General features: G+C 45.4%; 2 protein-coding genes across 2 annotated transcripts; both read left to right on the top strand.

Annotated features, from left to right (window-relative positions):
* Window positions 1–1014: 1014 nt before the first annotated feature.
* On the top strand, window positions 1015–16508 carry LOC109885493 (bone morphogenetic protein 3). Its single transcript, XM_020477338.2, has 3 exons — window positions 1015–1640; window positions 8045–9024; window positions 15588–16508. Exons 1-3 carry the CDS (start codon window positions 1358–1360, stop codon window positions 15777–15779), a joined length of 1455 nt encoding a protein of 484 aa, XP_020332927.1. The 5' UTR covers window positions 1015–1357; the 3' UTR covers window positions 15780–16508.
* Window positions 16509–17280: 772 nt separating this feature from the next.
* On the top strand, window positions 17281–18428 carry LOC109885494 (extensin-like). Its single transcript, XM_031816108.1, has 2 exons — window positions 17281–17289; window positions 17589–18428. The coding sequence occupies exons 1-2, from the start codon at window positions 17281–17283 to the stop codon at window positions 18426–18428; spliced, it is 849 nt and encodes a 282-aa protein (XP_031671968.1).
* Window positions 18429–20290: the final 1862 nt, after the last annotated feature.

The raw sequence follows: 20290 nt of genomic DNA, 5'->3' as shown, positions 1-20290 counted from the left end.
AGCTGGTCCCACTAGCCATATATATTAACAAGCACAACATCAACCAGCTGGTCCCAGTAGTAATAACCAGCTGGTCCCAGTAGTAATACCCATCTGGTCCCTGTAGTAATACCCAGCTGGTCCCAGTAGTAATACCCAGCTGGTCCCAGTAGCCATATATATTAACAAGCACAACATCAACCAGCTGGTCCCAGTAGTAATAACCAGCTGGTCCCGGTAGTAATACCCAGCTGGTCCCTGTAGTAATACCCAGCTGGTCCCTGTAGTAATACCCAGCTGGTCCCTGTAGTAATACCCAGCTGGTCCCTGTAGTAATACCCAGCTGGTCCCTGTAGTAATACCCAGCTGGTCCCAGTAGCCATATATATTAACAAGCACAACATCAACCAGCTGGTCCCAGTAGTAATAACCAGCTGGTCCCGGTAGTAATACCCAGCTGGTCCCTGTAGTAATACCCAGCTGGTCCCTGTAGTAATACCCAGCTGGTCCCTGTAGTAATACCCAGCTGGTCCCTGTAGTAATACCCAGCTGGTCCCAGTAGCCATATATATTAACAAGCACAACATCAACCAGCTGGTCCCAGTAGTAATAACCAGCTGGTCCCGGTAGTAATACCCAGCTGGTCCCTGTAGTAATACCCATCTGGTCCCTGTAGTAATACCCAGCTGGTCCCTGTAGTAATACCCAGCTGGTCCCTGTAGTAATACCCAGCTGGTCCCGGTAGTAATACCCAGCTGGTCCCTGTAGTAATACCCAGCTGGTCCCAGTAGTAATACCCAGCTGGTCCCAGTAGTAATACCCAGCTGGTCCCAGTAGTAATACCCATCTGGTCCCAGTAGTAATACCCAGCTGGTCCCAGTAGTAATACCCAGCTGGTCCCAGTAGCCATATATATTACCAAGCACAACATCCTTCACCTTCAATGAAAGCTGAGAACAGGGATGATTGGCTGTCGATGGAGAGATCTGCCCAGATCTGAACAAAACCAAGAGCTCCTGCCCTCTTCAACACTATTAGCTATTACTTCGAACTGGGAAGAGGGAGTCCTTATTCACTCAACCGAGAGAGAGGGAGAGATCATCTTTGATATAACTTTCAACTGCACGGCAGACAGAGTGGAGCGCGCTGCAGGAGCACAGCGCACTGTCCGTTTTGTTGGCTATTAACTCTTCTTTGTTTCTTTTAGTGGGTGTCGAGTTTTTCAGGTGATTTTTAAACAAATTAACACTGGTCGAATCTTAAGGTGATGCCACCTATTTTCACTCTTAAGAGGACCTGGGACACGCGCTCTGAGTGTGAGACTAAGACCAGCAAGTTATTCTGACTGAACGTGTCCACCACTATTCTCACTGGGAACATGGCTCTCTGTCCGCAGTTACTGCTGCTGCTCGGATGGAGCTATCTATTCGGTGGATATTGCGCGATGTTGAAAGATCATTTCACTGGTTTGAAAAGAAAAGGTGAATCTGGGCACTCAGGTGCCCCCCTGGGGGACAAAGACCGCTCAGAGAAGAATGAGCAAGACCTGCTTTTACAGGATACTATGACGGAACACATGCAGATGCTTTACGACAAATATAACCGTGCAGGATTTCCTTTCAAGGATGGGAATACTGTCCGCAGCTTTAAAGCGCATTGGGGTAAATCTAATTAAATATGTATTTGTCTCATGCCGAATTTAACGAATGTAGAATTAACCATGATATTCTTGCTTAGAAGCCTTTCACAACTATGTAGAGTTACATAAATGTTATTTAAAAAAAATATGAGCACAAGAGGAATAAAATACACAATAATCCAACATGTGAGCCAAATTGGTTGAATCAATGTTGTTTCCACGTCATTTCAACCCCACCAAAATATATGTGATGACGTTGAACTAACACGGAGAACTAATTTAATTTGCAAAAAGTAATCAACATTAGCGCATTTCATATTTTTTTTACGTAGATCCAAGAGTGAAATTGTTTGCTGATTTCAAGTTCGTTTACAACTCAACCAAATGCAAAACAAAACTAGACATTGAATTGATTGATGTCTGTGCCCTGTGGGATGGAACTATACAGGGAGTACCAGTACCAGATCAATGAGGTAGATATCTACATGAAGGCAGGGTAAAGTGACCAGGCATCAGGATAGATAATTATAAGGTGTTTAAGGTAGATATGTACATGAAGGCAGGGTAAAGTGACTAGACATCAGGATAGATAATAATAAGGTATTTGAGGTAGATATGTACATGAAGGCAGGGTAAAGTGACTAGTCATCAGGATAGATAATTATAAGGTATTTAAGGTAGATATGTACATGAAGGCAGGGTAAAGTGACTAGACATCAGGATAGATCATTATAAGGTATTTGAGATAGATATGTACATGAAGGCAGGGTAAAGTGACTAGACATCAGAATAGATAATAATAAGGTATTTGAGGTAGATATGTACATGAAGGCAGGGTAAAGTGACTAGGCATCAGGATAGATAATAATAAGAGTAAAATAAAGAACAGAGTAACAACAGGAAATTATTAGTGTGAAAGTGTGTGTGTGTGTTGTCAGTATGAGTGTGTGTTTGTGCGTATCTAGTGTATGTGAATGTGTGTGGGTTTTGTGTGAATGTGTGTATATAGTGTGTGTGTTGTCGGTATGAGTGTGTGTTTGTGCGTATCTAGTGTATGTGAATGTGTGTGGGTTTTGTGTGAATGTGTGTATATAGTGTGTGTATATATATATATATATAGTGAACAAACATTAGGAACACCTGCTCTTTCCATGAAGTAGATTGACCAGGTGAATCCAGGTAACAGTTATGATCCCTTATTGATGTCACTTGTTAAATCCACTTCAATCAGTGTAGATGAAGGGGAGAAGACGGGTTAAAGAATGATTTTTAAGCCTTGAGACAATTGAGACATGGATTGTGTGTTTGTGCCATTCAGAGGGTGAATGGGCAGGACAAAATATTTAAGTGCCTTTGTACAGGTTATGGTAGTAGGTGCCAGGGGTACCGGTTTGTGTCAAGAACTACAACGCTGCTGGGATTGTCATGCTGAACAGTTAACCTTGTGTATCAAGAATGGTCCACCACCCAAAAGACAACTTGTCCAGCCAACTTGATACAACTGTGGGAAGCATTGGAGTCAACATGGGCCAGCATCCCTGTGGAACGATTTAGAGACCTTGTAGAGTCCACGCCCTGACGGATTGATGCTGTTATGCAACTCGATATTAGGAAGGTGTTTGTATAGTTGGGAATATAAAGCACCTGTTGATCCAAACCCAGACCACTGAGCCCATTACCCAAACGGAACGACTGTTTCACCTGTTGTTTAGTAGCCTAGGGAAATGAACGGCTGTTTCTCAGGTTGTTTAGTAGCCTAGGGAAATGAACGGCTGTTTCACCTGTTGTTTAGTAGCCTAGGGAAATGAACGGCTGTTTCACCTGTTGTTTAGTAGCCTAGGGAAATGAACGGCTGTTTCACCTGTTGTTTAGTAGCCTAGGGAAATGAACGGCTGTTTCACCTGTTGTTTAGTAGCCTAGGGAAATGAACGGCTGTTTCTCAGGTTGTTTAGTAGCCTAGGGAAATGAACGGCTGTTTCACCTGTTGTTTAGTAGCCTAGGGAAATGAACGGCTGTTTCACCTGTTCTTTAGTAGCCTAGGGAAATGAACGGCTGTTTCTCAGGTTGTTTAGTAGCCTAGGGAAATGAACGGCTGTTTCTCAGGTTGTTTAGTAGCCTAGGGAAATGAACGGCTGTTTCACCTGTTGTTTAGTAGTCTAGGGAAATGAACGGCTGTTTCACCTGTTCTTTAGTAGCCTAGGGAAATGAACGGCTGTTTCACCTGTTCTTTAGTAGCCTAGGGAAATGAACGGCTGTTTCACCTGTTGTTTAGTAGCCAAGGGAAATGAACGGCTGTTTCTCAGGTTGTTTAGTAGCCTAGGGAAATGAACGGCTGTTTCACCTGTTGTTTAGTAGTCTAGGGAAATGAACGGCTGTTTCTCAGGTTGTTTAGTAGCCTAGGGAAATGAACGGCTGTTTCACCTGTTGTTTAGTAGCCTAGGGAAATGAACGGCTGTTTCACCTGTTCTTTAGTAGCCTAGGGAAATGAACGGCTGTTTCTCAGGTTGTTTAGTAGCCTAGGGAAATGAACGGCTGTTTCACCTGTTGTTTAGTAGTCTAGGGAAATGAACGGCTGTTTCACCTGTTCTTTAGTAGCCTAGGGAAATGAACGGCTGTTTCTCAGGTTGTTTAGTAGCCTAGGGAAATGAACGGCTGTTTCACCTGTTGTTTAGTAGTCTAGGGAAATGAACGGCTGTTTCACCTGTTGTTTAGTAGTCTAGGGAATTGAACGGCTGTTTCACCTGTTTTTTAGTAGCCTTGGAAAATGAACGGCTGTTTCACCTGTTGTTTAGTAGCCTAGGGAAATGAACGGCTGTTTCACCTGTTGTTTAGTAGCCTTGGAAAATGAACGGCTGTTTCACCTGTTGTTTAGTAGTCTAGGGAAATGAACGGCTGTTTCACCTGTTGTTTAGTAGCCTTGGAAAATGAACGGCTGTTTCACCTGTTGTTTAGTAGTCTAGGGAAATGAACGGCTGTTTCACCTGTTGTTTAGTAGCCTAGGGAAATGAACGGCTGTTTCACCTGTTGTTTAGTAGTCTACGGAAATGAACGGCTGTTTCACCTGTTGTTTAGTAGCCTTGGAAAATGAACGGCTGTTTCACCTGTTGTTTAGTAGCCTTGGAAAATGAACGGCTGTTTCACCTGTTGTTTAGTAGTCTAGGGAAATGAACTGCTGTTTCACCTGTTGTTTAGTAGCCTTGGAAAATGAACGGCTGTTTCACCTGTTGTTTAGTAGCCTTGGAAAATGAACGGCTGTTTCACCTGTTGTTTAGTAGCCTTGGAAAATGAACGGCTGTTTCACCTGTTGTTTAGTAGTCTAGGGAAATGAACTGCTGTTTCACCTGTTGTTTAGTCGTCTAGGGAAATGAACGGCTGTTTCACCTGTTGTTTAGTAGCCTAGGGAAATGAACGGCTGTTTCTCAGGTTGTTTAGTAGCCTAGGGAAATGAACGGCTGTTTCACCTGTTGTTTAGTAGTCTAGGGAAATGAACGGCTGTTTCACCTGTTGTTTAGTAGCCTTGGAAAATGAACGGCTGTTTCACCTGTTGTTTAGTAGTCTAGGGAAATGAACGGCTGTTTCACCTGTTGTTTAGTAGTTTAGGGAAATGAACGGCTGTTTCACCTGTTGTTTAGTAGCCTAGGGAAATGAACGGCTGTTTCTCAGGATATTTAGTAGCCTAGGGAAATGAACGGCTGTTTCACCTGTTGTTTAGTAGTCTAGGGAAATGAACGGCTGTTTCACCTGTTGTTTAGTAGCCTAGGGAAATGAACGGCTGTTTCACCTGTTGTTTAGTAGCCTTAGAAAATGAACGGCTGTTTCACCTGTTGTTTAGTAGCCTTGGAAAATGAATGGCTGTTTCACCTGTTGTTTAGTAGCCCTGGAAAATGAACGGCTGTTTCACCTGTTGTTTAGTAGCCTAGGGAAATGAACGGCTGTTTCTCAGGTTGTTTAGTAGCCTAGGGAAATGAACGGCTGTTTCACCTGTTGTTTAGTAGTCTAGGGAAATGAACTGCTGTTGCACCTGTTGTTTAGTAGCCTTGAAAAATGAACGGCTGTTTCACCTGTTGTTTAGTAGTCTAGGGAAATGAACGGCTGTTTCACCTGTTGTTTAGTAGTTTAGGGAAATGAACGGCTGTTTCACCTGTTGTTTAGTAGCCTAGGGAAATGAACGGCTGTTTCTCAGGTTGTTTAGTAGCCTAGGGAAATGAACGGCTGTTTCACCTGTTCTTTAGTAGCCTAGGGGAAAGAACGGCTGTTTCTCAGGTTGTTTAGTAGCCTTGGAAAATGAACTACTGTTTCACCTGTTGTTTAGTAGCCTTGGAAAATGAACGGCTGTTTCACCTGTTGTTTAGTAGCCTTGGAAAATGAACGGCTGTTTCACCTGTTGTTTAGTAGCCTTGGAAAATGAACGGCTGTTTCACCTGTTGTTTAGTAGCCTAGGGAAATGAACGGCTGTTTCACCTGTTGTTTAGTAGCCTAGGGAAATGAACGGCTGTTTCTCAGGTTATTTAGTAGCCTAGGGAAATGAACGGCTGTTTCACCTGTTGTTTAGTAGCCTTGGAAAATGAACGGCTGTTTCACCTGTTGTTTAGTAGTCTAGGGAAATGAACGGCTGTTTCACCTGTTGTTTAGTAGCCTAGGGAAATGAACAGCTGTTTCACCTGTTGTTTAGCCCTAACCCTAACCCTAACCCTAGGGAAATGGTTTGGACTAACAGTAGCCTTCAAGCCTGTTATACATTTTTGTGACTGTGTTTATGGGTGAGTAGCCAATGATAGGATAGGTCCTTTGTGTCTGTATTTATGGGTGAGTAGCCAATGATAGGACATGGTCTTTGTGTCTGTTTATGGGTGAGTATCCAATGATAGGACAGGTCATTTGTTTCTGTGTTTATGGGTGAGTAGCCAATGATAGGACAGGTCATTTGTGTCTGTGTTTATGGGTGAGTAGCCAATGATAGGACAGGTCATTTGTGTCTGTGTTTATGGGTGAGTAGCCAATGATAGGACAGGTCATTTGTGTCTGTTTATGGGTGAGTATCCAATGACAGGACAGGTCATTTGTGTATGTGTTTATGGGTGAGTAGCCAATGATAGGACAGGTCATTTGTGTCTGTGTTTATGGGTGAGTAGCCAATGATAGGACAGGTCATCTGTGTTTATGGGTGAGTAGCCAATGATAGGACAGGTTATTTGTGTTTATGGGTGAGTAGCCAATGATAGGACAGGTTATTTGTGTCTGTGTTTATGGGTGAGTAGCCAATGATAGGACAGGTTATTTGTGTCTGTGTTTATGGGTGAGTAGCCAATGATAGGACAGGTCATTTGTGTTTATGGGTGAGTAGCCAATGATAGGACAGGTTATTTGTGTTTATGGGTGAGTAGCCAATGATAGGACAGGTTATTTGTGTTTATGGGTGAGTAGCCAATGATAGGACAGGTTATTTGTGTTTATGGGTGAGTAGCCAATGATAGGACAGGTTATTTGTGTTTATGGGTGAGTAGCCAATGATAGGACAGGTTATTTGTGTCTGTATTTATGGGTGAGTAGCCAATGATAGGACAGGTTATTTGTGTTTATGGGTGAGTAGCCAATGATAGGACAGGTTATTTGTGTCTGTGGGTGAGTAGCCAATGATAGGACAGGTTATTTGTGTCTGTGTGTGTTACATCTGTATTTTCTTTCAACTTGATTCAACTTTCCAATGGAATGTCTGGTGTAAACTGGGCTGGTGTGGCCTATGTAACTCCTAAATATAAATGTTATACGTTCAAGAGGACGTTATGCAGTTGTCACACTGGGATATATCCACTGATATGATAGAACTCCCTATTGCCATGTAGAACCTGTCAGGTTTCAGCACCCATACATTAGAAAACAGTGCCTTCTACTGGAATGTGTTGATAATGCAGGGGGGTTGGATAAGGTTGGCAATGCCGCCGTCACTGCAGCCTACAGAAAACCCACACAGAACATTCCCTTCATGTTCTCTTTTGGTTATTAAAAACATTACTTTCCAACAACATTCTGTCAAACCAACATGTGTTAACTGGGAACCAAATGACTAGTGATTGGTTATTATTGCAAGATTTCCCTCGAAAATGCCATTTGAAGTTTTGAAACATTTGAATGATAGGGTTTGTAGACCTGCCTTAAATAGCCTCTAATTACATTTTTTTTTGTTCTGCTCCAGGTTTGAAACTAAATTGAATGATATGCATATAGACCCTATAATTCATGTAATTCTATTGGACACGTGGACCTCTCTGACCTATACTCTCGATTCCAGGGGTGTTCAAATCTTAACCTTCTACTGCTGGTTCTCTGTTCTACCTGGTCATTAATGGCACCCACCTGGTGTCAGAGGTATAAATGATTTGAATTTGTGGGCTCTATACTAACTGCCTCGTCCTATTACTCTCCCAGGCACCATCAACAACAAGCAGCTCCAGGTCTTCAACCTGACGTCTCTCACCAAGTCAGAGGCCATCCTGTCGGCCACGCTCCACTACTACATAGGAGACCACCAGAACAGCACCCAGCACCCGGGCTGCAACAGCACCACCAGGCCCAAGAGCTGTGGAGCCCCTTCACCATTCCGCCATGGCCTCAGGAGACACAGCCACCTCCAGATGGATGTGTGGAGCTTTTCCTCAGTGGATAACCACACCAGGGCTTTGGGCCACTTTGTGATCAACGTGTCTACACTATACAGGGACTTCATCTCTTGGCAGTGGAAGGACGTCACCCGGGTAGTGAACCAAGCCAAGCGTCATCGTGAGCTGCTGATCGGGATAGACGTGGCATCCCAGCCTGGACCCAGGCCCTGGAAGAAGCTCCTCTCAGACCGCTCTCCTTACATCCTGGTCTACGCCAACGACTCGGCCATCTCTGAGCCCGAGAGTGTGGCGTCGACACTACAGAGGCATCAAACGATGACTACAGCTGGAGAAGGGGCTTTCGCCTCTGGCTTCAATAGACTGGGGCTGCACGCTCGGAATAACACAGCCGCGCAACAACAGGCGCCTCCTCACAGACGCCGGCGCTCGGCTAGCGTCCTCCTCCCGCTCCAGAACAACGAGTTACCGGGGCCGGAGTACCCGTATGAGACGACGGGCTGGGACGAGACCAGCCCCTACGAACCGCTGGAGAACAAGCCAGTCCGTCGGCCGAGGAAAAAGACGCGTGGTAAGAGCCAGAGGCACGGCGGTAAGATGCCCCTGCTGCAGTTTGACGAGCAGACGATAAAGAAGTCTCGTAAGAAGCAGTGGAACGAACCACGGAACTGTGCTCGTCGCTACCTGAAGGTGGACTTTGCAGACATTGGCTGGAGCGAGTGGATTATATCTCCCAAGTCTTTTGATGCCTACTACTGCTCAGGGTCATGCCAGTTCCCCATGCCTAAGGTATGTCTTCATGCTTCATGTAATTAATAATATAATGTGCCAGTATGTGTTTCCCAGACAGAGTCCCCAACCCTCATCCTGGGGAGAGCAGGTTCTGCTGCTTGGTTAGACAGAGTCCCCAACCCTCATCCTGGGGAGCTGCAGGTTCTGCTGCTTGGTTAGACAGGGTCCCCAACCCTCACCCTGGAGAGCTGCAGGTTCTGCTGCTTGGTTAGACAGAGTCCCCAACCCTCATCCTGGGGAGCTGCAGGTTCTGCTGCTTGGTTAGACAGGGTCCCCAACCCTCATCCTGGGGAGCTGCAGGTTCTGCTGCTTGGTTAGACAGAGTCCCCAACCCTCATCCTGGGGAGCTGCAGGTTCTGCTGCTTGGTTAGACAGGGTCCCCAACCCTCATCCTGGGGAGCTGCAGGTTCTGCTGCTTGGTTAGACAGGGTCCCCAACCCTCATCCTGGGGAGCTGCAGGTTCTGCTGCTTGGTTAGACAGGGTCCCCAACCCTCATCCTGGGGAGCTGCAGGTTCTGCTGCTTGGTTAGACAGGGTCCCCAACCCTCATCCTGGGGAGCTGCAGGTTCTGCTGCTTGGTTAGACAGGGTCCCCAACCCTCATCCTGGGGAGCTGCAGGTTCTGCTGCTTGGTTAGACAGGGTCCCCATCCCTTATCCTGGGGAGCTGCAGGTTCTGCTGCTTGGTTAGACAGGGTCCCCAACCCTCACCCTGGAGAGCTGCAGGTTCTGCTGCTTGGTTAGACAGAGTCCCCAACCCTCATCCTGGGGAGCTGCAGGTTCTGCTGCTTGGTTAGACAGGGTCCCCAACCCTCATCCTGGGGAGCTGCAGGTTCTGCTGCTTGGTTAGACAGGGTCCCCAACCCTCATCCTGAGGAGCTGCAGGTTCTGCTGCTTGGTTAGACAGGGTCCCCAACCCTCATCCTGGGGAGCTGCAGGTTCTGCTGCTTGGTTAGACAGGGTCCCCATCCCTCATCCTGGGGAGCTGCAGGTTCTGCTGCTTGGTTAGACAGGGTCCCCAACCCTCATCCTGGGGAGCTGCAGGTTCTGCTGCTTGGTTAGACAGGGTCCCCAACCCTCATCCTGGGGAGCTGCAGGTTCTGCTGCTTGGTTAGACAGAGTCCCCAACCCTCATCCTGGGGAGCTGCAGGTTCTGCTGCTTGGTTAGACAGGGTCCCCAACCCTCATCCTGGAGAGCTGCAGGTTCTGCTGCTTGGTTAGACAGGGTCCCCAACCCTCATCCTGGGGAGCTGCAGGTTCTGCTGCTTGGTTAGACAGGGTCCCCAACCCTCATCCTGGGGAGCTGCAGGTTCTGCTGCTTGGTTAGACAGGGTCCCCAACCCTCATCCTGGGGAGCTGCAGGTTCTGCTGCTTGGTTAGACAGGGTCCCCAACCCTCATCCTGGGGAGCTGCAGGTTCTGCTGCTTGGTTAGACAGGGTCCCCAACCCTCATCCTGGGGAGCTGCAGGTTCTGCTGCTTGGTTAGACAGGGTCCCCATCCCTCATCCTGGAGAGCTGCAGGTTCTGCTGCTTGGTTAGACAGGGTCCCCAACCCTCATCCTGGGGAGCTGCAGGTTCTGCTGCTTGGTTAGACAGGGTCCCCATCCCTCATCCTGGAGAGCTGCAGGTTCTGCTGCTTGGTTAGACAGGGTCCCCAACCCTCATCCTGGAGAGCTGCAGGTTCTGCTGCTTGGTTAGACAGGGTCCCCAACCCTCATCCTGGAGAGCTGCAGGTTCTGCTGCTTGGTTAGACAGGGTCCCCAACCCTCACCCTGGGGAGCTGCTGGTTGAGCAGGCTTTTGTTCCGGCAGGCTTTTGTTCCAAGTTCTTGATGAGCAGAATCAGGTGTAACAAAGTGCTGCACACCGAAGCTCTCCAGAGCCTGGCCTGGCAGGCTCATATAACAGCTACTCACAGACTCTGTTTGTCAACTTCAGTGGCCCTTCAGCACCACCGTGTGGCAGAATGTAGAACTGCTGTTGTCAACCATTGTTTCTCAATTATGATCTTAACACTTGGGTTTCCACATTTTTCTGCTCATGATCCCAAATTTACGTCAAGAAATTCTGGTGACCCCAATTTGGAGAGTAATGTAGTTTATTGGTTTTTGATATTGAACAACAGGGCATGTGGAATGTTGTGTATTATGACTAGCAGTCTGTGCTGATAGCAATGAACACAACTGTGTGCACATGATGTTCTGAGTCAAGAATGGTGACATCACGCTGGCTCTTTCAGACATCGTCTGGTTAGTTACTCCAGTCTAATAGAACATTGTGTTACTCCAGTCTGATAGAACATTGTGTTACTCCAGTCTGACAGAACATTTCTGGTTAGTTACTCCAGTCTGATAGAACATTGTGTTACTCCAGTCTGACAGAACATTTCTGGTTAGTTACTCCAGTCTGATAGAACATTGTCTAGTTAGTTACTCCAGTCTGATAGAACATTGTCTGGTTAGTTACTCCAGTCTGATAGAACATCATCTCGTTAGTTATTCCAGTCTGATAGAACATTGTCTGGTTAGTTACTCCAGTCTGATAGAACATTGTCTGGTTAGTTATTCCAGTCTTATAGAACATTGTGTTACTCCAGTCTGATAGAACATCATCTGGTTAGTTACTCCAGTCTGATAGAACATTGTGTTACTCCAGTCTGATAGAACATTGTCTGGTTAGTTATTCCAGTCTTATAGAACATTGTGTTACTCCAGTCTGATAGAACATCATCTGGTTAGTTACTCCAGTCTGATAGAACATTGTGTTACTCCAGTCTGATAGAACATTGTCTGGTTAGTTACTCCAGTCTTGATAGAACATTGTCTGGTTAGTTACTCCAGTCTGATAGAACATTGTCTGGTTAGTTACTCCAGTCTGATAGAACATTGTGTTAGTTACTCCAGTCTGATAGAACATTGTGTTACTCCAGTCTGATAGAACATTGTGTTAGTTACTCCAGTCTGATAGAACATTGTGTTACTCCAGTCTGATAGAACATTGTGTTAGTTACTCCAGTCTGATAGAACATTGTGTTACTCCAGTCTGATAGAACATTGTGTTAGTTACTCCAGTCTGATAGAACATTGTCTGGTTAGTTACTCCAGTCTGATAGAACATTGTGTTAGTTACTCCAGTCTGATAGAACATTGTGTTAGTTACTCCAGTCTGATAGAACATTGTCTGGTTAGTTACTCCAGTCTGATAGAACATTGTGTTAGTTACTCCAGTCTGATAGAACATTGTGTTACTCCAGTCTGATAGAACATTGTGTTAGTTACTCCAGTCTGATAGAACATTGTGTTACTCCAGTCTGATAGAACATTGTGTTAGTTACTCCAGTCTGATAGAACATTGTGTTACTCCAGTCTGATAGAACATTGTCTGGTTAGTTACTCCAGTCTGATAGAACATTGTCTGGTTAGTTACTCCAGTCTGATAGAACATTGTGTTAGTTACTCCAGTCTGATAGAACATTGTGTTACTCCAGTCTGACAAACATTTCTGGTTAGTTACTCAAGTCTGATAGAACATTGTGTTACTCCAGTCTGATAGAACATTGTGTTACTCCAGTCTGATAGAACATTGTGTTACTCCAGTCTGATAGAACATTGTGTTACTCCATTCAGATGGAACATTGTCTGGTTAGCTACTCCAGCCTGATAGGACATTGTCTGGTTAGTTACTCCAGTCTGATAGAACATTGTCTGGTTAGTTACTCCAGTCTGATAGAACATTGTCTGGTAAGCTACTCCAGTCTGATAGAACATTGTGTTACTCCAGTCTGATAGAACGTTGTGTTACTCCAGTCTGATAGAACATTGTGTTACTCCAGTCTGATAGAACATTGTGTTACTCCAGTCTGATAGAACATTGTGTTACTCCAGTCTGATAGAACATTGCCTGGTTAGTTACTCCAGTCTGATAGAACATTGTGTTACTCCAGTCGGATAGAACATTGTGTTACTCCAGTCTGATAGAACATTGTGTTACTCCAGTCTGATAGAACATTGTCTGGTTAGTTACTCCAGTCTGATAGAACATTGTCTGGTAAGCTACTCCAGTCTGATAGAACATTGTCTGGTTAGTTACTCCAGTCTGTTAGAACATTGTGTTACTCCAGTCTGATAGAACATTGTGTTACTCTGTTCAGATGGAACATTGTCTGGTTAGCTACTCCAGTCTGATAGAACATTGTCTGGTAAGCTACTCCAGTCTGATAGAACATTGTCTGGTTAGTTACTCCAGTCTGATAGAACATTGTGTTACTCCAGTCTGACAGAACATTTCTGGTTAGTTACTCCAGTCTGATAGAACATTGTCTGGTTAGTTACTCCAGTCTGATAGAACATTGTGTTAGTTACTCCAGTCTGATAGAACATTGTGTTACTCCAGTCTGACAGAACATTTCTGGTTAGTTACTCAAGTCTGATAGAACATTGTGTTACTCCAGTCTGATAGAACATTGTCTGGTTAGTTACTCCAGTCTGATAGAACATTGTCTGGTTAGTTACTCCAGTCTGATAGAACATTGTCTGGTAAGCTACTCCAGTCTGATAGAACATTGTGTTACTCCAGTCTGATAGAACGTTGTGTTACTCCAGTCTGATAGAACATTGTGTTACTCCAGTCTGATAGAACATTGTGTTACTCCAGTCTGATAGAACATTGTGTTACTCCAGTCTGATAGAACATTGCCTGGTTAGTTACTCCAGTCTGATAGAACATTGTGTTGCTCCAGTCTGATAGAACATTGTGTTACTCCAGTCTGATAGAACATTGTCTGGTTAGTTACTCCAGTCTGATAGAACATTGTCTGGTAAGCTACTCCAGTCTGATAGAACATTGTCTGGTTAGTTACTCCAGTCTGTTAGAACATTGTGTTACTCCAGTCTGATAGAACATTGTGTTACTCTGTTCAGATGGAACATTGTCTGGTTAGCTACTCCAGTCTGATAGAACATTGTCTGGTAAGCTACTCCAGTCTGATAGAACATTGTGTTACTCCAGTCTGACAGAACATTTCTGGTTAGTTACTCCAGTCTGATAGAACATTGTCTGGTAAGCTACTCCAGTCTGATAGAACATTGTGTTAGTTACTCCAGTCTGATAGAACATTGTGTTACTCCAGTCTGACAGAACATTTCTGGTTAGTTACTCCAGTCTGATAGAACATTGTCTGGTTAGTTACTCCAGTCTGATAGAACATTGTGTTAGTTACTCCAGTCTGATAGAACATTGTGTTACTCCAGTCTGACAGAACATTTCTGGTTAGTTACTCAAGTCTGATAGAACATTGTGTTACTCCAGTCTGATAGAACATTGTGTTACTCCAGTCTGATAGAACATTGTGTTACTCCATTCAGATGGAACATTGTCTGGTTAGCTACTCCAGTCTGATAGAACATTGTCTGGTAAGTTACTCCAGCCTGATAGGACATTGTCTGGTTAGTTACTCCAGTCTGATAGAACATTGTCTGGTTAGTTACTCCAGTCTGATAGAACATTGTGTTACTCCAGTCTGATAGAACATTGTGTTACTCCAGTCTGATAGAACATTGTCTAGTTAGTTACTCCAGTCTGATAGAACATTGTGTTACTCCAGTCTGATAGAACATTGTCTGGTTAGTTACTCCAGTCTGATAGAACATTGTCTGGTTAGTTACTCCAGTCTGATAGAACATTGTGTTGCTCCAGTCTGATAGAACATTGTGTTACTCCAGTCTGATAGAACATTGTGTTACTCCAGTCTGATAGAACATTGTGTTACTCCAGTCTGATAGAACATTGTCTGGTTAGTTTCTCCAGTCTGATAGAACATTGTCTGGTAAGCTACTCCAGTCTGATAGAACATTGTCTGGTTAGTTACTCCAGTCTGTTAGAACATTGTGTTACTCCAGTCTGATGAACATTGTGTTACTCCAGTCTGATAGAACATTGTGTTACTCCAGTCTGATAGAACATTGTGTTACTCCAGTCTGATAGAACATTGTGTTACTCCAGTCTGATAGAACATTGTGTTACTCCATTCAGATGGAACATTGGCTGGTTAGTTACTCCAGTCTGATAGAACATTGTCTGGTAAGCTACTCCAGTCTGATAGAACATTGTCTGGTTAGTTACTCCAGTCTGTTAGAACATTGTGTTACTCCAGTCTGATAGAACATTGTGTTACTCTGTTCAGATGGAACATTGTCTGGTTAGCTACTCCAGTCTGATAGAACATTGTCTGGTAAGCTACTCCAGTCTGATAGAACATTGTCTGGTTAGTTACTCCAGTCTGATAGAACATTGTCTGGTTAGCTACTCCAGTCTGATAGAACATTGTGTTACTCCAGTCTGATAGAACATTGTGTTACTCCAGTCTGATGGAACATTGTGTTACTCCAGTCTGATAGAACATTGTGTTACTCCAGTCTGATAGAACATTGTGTTACTCCAGTCTGATGGAACATTGTGTTACTCCAGTCTGATGGAATGTCGTCTTTAGCCTTCGTAGAACTGTCATGTTTGATGTCATAAGTTGAATGTTTTGGTTCACGTCCTCCTTCTCTTCTGTCCTGTAGTCTCTGAAGCCTAGCAACCACGCCACCATCCAGAGCATTGTAAGAGCGGTAGGGGTGGTGTCTGGTATCCCTGAGCCCTGCTGTGTCCCAGACAAGATGTCTTCCCTCTCCATCCTCTTCTTCGACGAGGACAAGAACGTGGTGCTCAAAGTCTACCCAAACATGACTGTGGACTCCTGCGCCTGCAGATAGGGATAATTACCACACACACACACACACATAGAACAATCTCTCTGCAACATAGCCACCTCTCAAGGATCAAGGATATTCCACTTTTGCACTCTCAGAGAGGTTAGGGATTACAATATACTATCTAAATGAAGATGGACCTTTTCAGGGAAGGACTGCTGGACCTTCCTCCTACTGGAATCCTGAAGCACCCTGGGAAATAGACAGCTGACTAGTCTCATCATCTTCATCGCTATCACCACCATCATCATCATGGGTTTTTACTTGTTTGAATACAATTAACCAACCGCTGGAAAGGAGGACCTAATGCAGTTTGAGGTAGCACCTTAAAGAGGGAGGCAAAACACCCAGAATGAAAGACCTTCTGTGATTTCTGAGCTCCAACAGTATTGGGACAGTGACCCATTTGTTGTTGTTTTGGCTCTGTACTCCAGCACTTTGAAATTTGAAATTATACATTGACTGTGAGGTTAAAGTGCAGACTGTCAACATTCATTTGAGGGTATTTTCATCCATATTGGGTGAACCGTTTAGAAAGTACAGAACTTTTTGTACCTAGTCCACCCATTTTAGGGGACCAAAAGTATTGGGACAAATTCACTTATGTGTATTTAAGTAGTCCTTAATGAATCACAATGAGTGAGAAAGTTACAGTTGCACACATATCCCCAAGACATGCTAACCTCTCACTATTACAATAACAGGGGTGGTTAGCATATCCCCAAAACATGCTAACCTCTCACCGTTACAATAACAGGGGAGGTTAGCATTTTATATCATACCCCCAAGACATGCTAACCCTCTCACCATTACAATAACAGGGGAGGTTAGCATACCCCCAAGACATGCTAACCTCTCACAATTACAATAACAGTGGAGGTTAGCATTTTATATCATACCCCCAAGACATGCTAACCTCTCACCATTACAATAACAGGGGAGGTTAGCATACCCTCAAGACATGCTAACCTCTCACCATTACAATAACAGGGGAGGTTAGTATACCCCCAAGACATGCATTTTTGAGAGGGGGTATGATATTTGTGCGTCTGTAACTTTCTCACTCATCAGGATTATCCGTAACCATGGTATAATCCACATTAAGTGTTTAGAAACATAGTCTATTCTTATTTACAATAAAAGTGACTTCAAAATGACACAATACATTATTTACCATTCATTTCTATTGGGCACAATATACTCTGAAACACAACCAAAACAAACAGCAAATGCATCCAACAAGTTTATAGAGTCACAAGCTTGATGTAGTCATTGCATGCTAGGAATATGGAACAAAATACTAAACCTTTCCCATAAAACAGGGGAACAAATACATGAGTTTGTCCCAATACTTTTGATCCCCTAAAATGGGGGAACGTGGAACAAAACGTGCTGTACCATTTCAAATCTGAAGTGCTGGAGTACAAAGCCAAAACAGCTCACTGTATCTGCCCCTGTTTTAATAACCACATGACCCCAGTACTGCCCCTGTTTTAATAACCACATGACCCCAGTACTGCCCCTGTTTTAATAACCACAGGACCCCAGTACTGCCCCTGTTTTAATAACCAGAGGACCCCAGTACAGCCCCTGTTTTAATAACCACAGGACCCCAGTACTGCCCCTGTTTTAATAACCACAGGACCCCAGTACTGCCCCTGTTTTAATAACCAGAGGACCCCAGTACAGCCCCTGTTTTAATAACCACAGGACCCCAGTACTGCCCCTGTTTTAATAACCACAGGACCCCAGTACTGCCCCTGTTTTAATAACCACAGGACCCCAGTACTGCCCCTGTTTTAATAACCACAGGACCCCGGTACTGCCTCATCACCTCGGTACAGCCTCGTCACCCCGGTACAGCCTCATCACCCCAGTACAGCCTCGTCACCCCGGTACAGCCTCATCACCCCAGTACAGCCTCGTCACCCCTGTACAGCCTCGTCACCCCAGTACAGCCTCGTCACCCCAGTACAGCCTCGTCACCCCTGTACAGCCTCGTCACCCCAGTACAGCCTCATCACCCCAGTACAGCCTCATCACCCCAGTACAGCCTCGTCACCCCAGTACAGCCTCGTCACCCCTGTACAGCCTCGTCACCCCAGTACAGCCTCGTCACCCCTGTACAGCCTCGTCACCCCAGTACAGCCTCGTCACCCCGGTACAGCCTCGTCACCCCAGTACAGCCTCGTCACCCCGGTACAGCCTCATCACCCCAGTACAGCCTCGTCACCCCGGTACAGCCTCGTCACCCCAGTACAGCCTCGTCACCCCAGTACAGCCTCGTCTCCCCAGTACAGCCTCATCACCCCAGTACAGCCTCGTCACCCCAGTACAGCCTCATCACCCCAGTACAGCCTCATCACCCCAGTACAGCCTCATCACCCCAGTACAGCCTCGTCACCCCTGTACAGGCTCGTCACCCCAGTACAGCCTCGTCACCCCAGTACAGCCTCGTCACCCCTGTACAGCCTCGTCACCCCAGTACAGCCTCATCACCCCAGTACAGCCTCATCACCCCAGTACAGCCTCGTCACCCCAGTACAGCCTCGTCACCCCGGTACAGCCTCGTCACCCCAGTACAGCCTCGTCACCCCGGTACAGCCTCGTCACCCCAGTATTGCCTCAGTGGGACTCTTCTGGGTTGACTGAAGTGGTCAGACAGACACATTCTATATCCTTCCTCCCCAGTTCTAAGTTTTTTTTTACCATTACCAAGGAACCTCCTCCTCTCCTCAACCTCTTCCTCCACCTCTTCCTCTACCACCTCCTCTTCCTCCTCTCTTCCACCTCTCCGTCCTCCTCCTCCACCTCCTTGCCTCGTCCTCCTCCTCCCTCTCCAACTCCTTGTCCTCCTCCTCCCTCTCCAACCACCTCTTCCTCCCTCTCCTCATCCTCCTCCTCCACCTCTTCCTCCACCTCTTCTCATGCTCCTCCTCCATCTCTTCCTCTACCTCCTCCACCTCTTCTCATCCTCCTCCTCCACCTCTTCCTCCACCTCTTCTCAAGCTCCTCCTCCACCTCTTCCTCTACCTCCTCCACCTCTTCCTCCACCTCTTCTCATGCTCCTCCTCCATCTCTTCCTCTACCTCCTCCACCTCTTCCCATCCTCCTCCTCCACCTCTTCCTCCACCTCTTCTCATGCTCCTCCTCCACCTCTTCCTCTACCTCCTCCACCTCTTCCTCCACCTCTTCTCATGCTCCTCCTCCACCTCTTCCTCTACCTCCTCCACCTCTTCTCATGCTCCTCCTCCATCTCTTCCTCTACCTCCTCCACCTCTTCTCATCCTCCTCCTCCACCTCTTCCTCCACCTCTTCTCATGCTCCTCCTCCACCTCTTCCTCTACCTCCTCCACCTCTTCCTCTACCTCCTCCACCTCTTCCTCCACCTCTTTTCATACTCCTCCTCCACCTCTTCCTCCAACTCCTCCACCTCTTCCACCTCCTCCTCCCTCTCCAACTCCTCCACCTCTTCCTCTTCCTCCTCCCTCTCCTACTCATCCTCCATTTTTTACGGCATGGCTATATGTTACAGTGTCTATGTCCTTAATATGACCTTGTTACTCACTATATATGAACATAATGTATACATACGTATTGCCTTGGCTGCTATAGAGAGATATATTTGATTCCAAAGCCAGATATTGTGATGTAGAGTGAATTACATACATCTTTTTCATTGTTTAGATAGTTTATCCATAAAGTATAATTGTACATATTGATAGAACTTCTAAGAATAATTCATATGCAAAACAAGTAAGCTATATTTCATACGTTCAAGTCTGGGATAAAATGTGGTAAAAACAGTTATAGTTTACCTGATGTAGTAGTAGTAGTAGAAGCAGTAGTAGTAGTAGTAGTAGTAGAAGCAGTAGTAGTAGTAGTAGTTGTAATAGTAGTAGCAGTAGTAGTAGTAGTAGTAGTAGAAGCAGTAGTAGTAGTAGTAGTTGTAATAGTAGTAGTTGTAGTAGTAGTAGTAGTAGTTGTAGAAGCAGTAGTAGTAGTAGTAGTAGTAGTAGTAGTAGTAGTAGTAGTGGTGGTAGTAGTAACAGTAGTAGTAGTAGTAGTAGTAGCGGTGGTAGTGGTAGTAGTAGTAGTAGTGCTGGTAGTAGTAGTAGTGCTGGTAGTAGTAGTAGTAGTATGACTACCAGTTTATTAGGTACACCCATCTAGTACCAGGCCAGTTTATTAGGTACACGTGGAGGAGGACGGCCATTTATGAGATACTGAATCACCACGCTCAAAGTCGTTTAGGTCACTCGTTTCGCCCATTCTAACGTTCATTGGAACAGTAACTGAATGCCTCGAAGCCTGTCTGCCTGCTTTATATAGCAAGCCATGGCCACGTGACTCACTGTCTGTAGGAGCGATCCATTTTGGTGAACGTGGTTGTGTACCTAATAAAGTGGCCGGTGAGTGTTGTTTAGAATAACAGCCATATCGAGTAACAACATGTTATCTACAACTGGCTTGATCTGACAGCAGGATGACATCATTATTCAAACCCGAAGTTC

This window comes from Oncorhynchus kisutch, linkage group LG3, assembly GCF_002021735.2.
Source record: "Oncorhynchus kisutch isolate 150728-3 linkage group LG3, Okis_V2, whole genome shotgun sequence".
Classification (NCBI taxonomy): Eukaryota; Metazoa; Chordata; class Actinopteri; order Salmoniformes; family Salmonidae; genus Oncorhynchus; species Oncorhynchus kisutch.
This window is presented reverse-complemented; position numbering and strand designations above follow the sequence as displayed.

Coding starts and splice junctions, on each gene's coding strand:
- LOC109885493 (XM_020477338.2), top strand. CDS start 1,358: ATGGCTCTCTGTCCGCAGTTACTGCTGCTGCTCGGATGGAGCTATCTA. Junction 1,641..8,044: donor CAGCTTTAAAGCGCATTGGG/GTAAATCTAATT, acceptor TTACTCTCCCAG/GCACCATCAACAACAAGCAG. Junction 9,025..15,587: donor GCCAGTTCCCCATGCCTAAG/GTATGTCTTCAT, acceptor TCTGTCCTGTAG/TCTCTGAAGCCTAGCAACCA.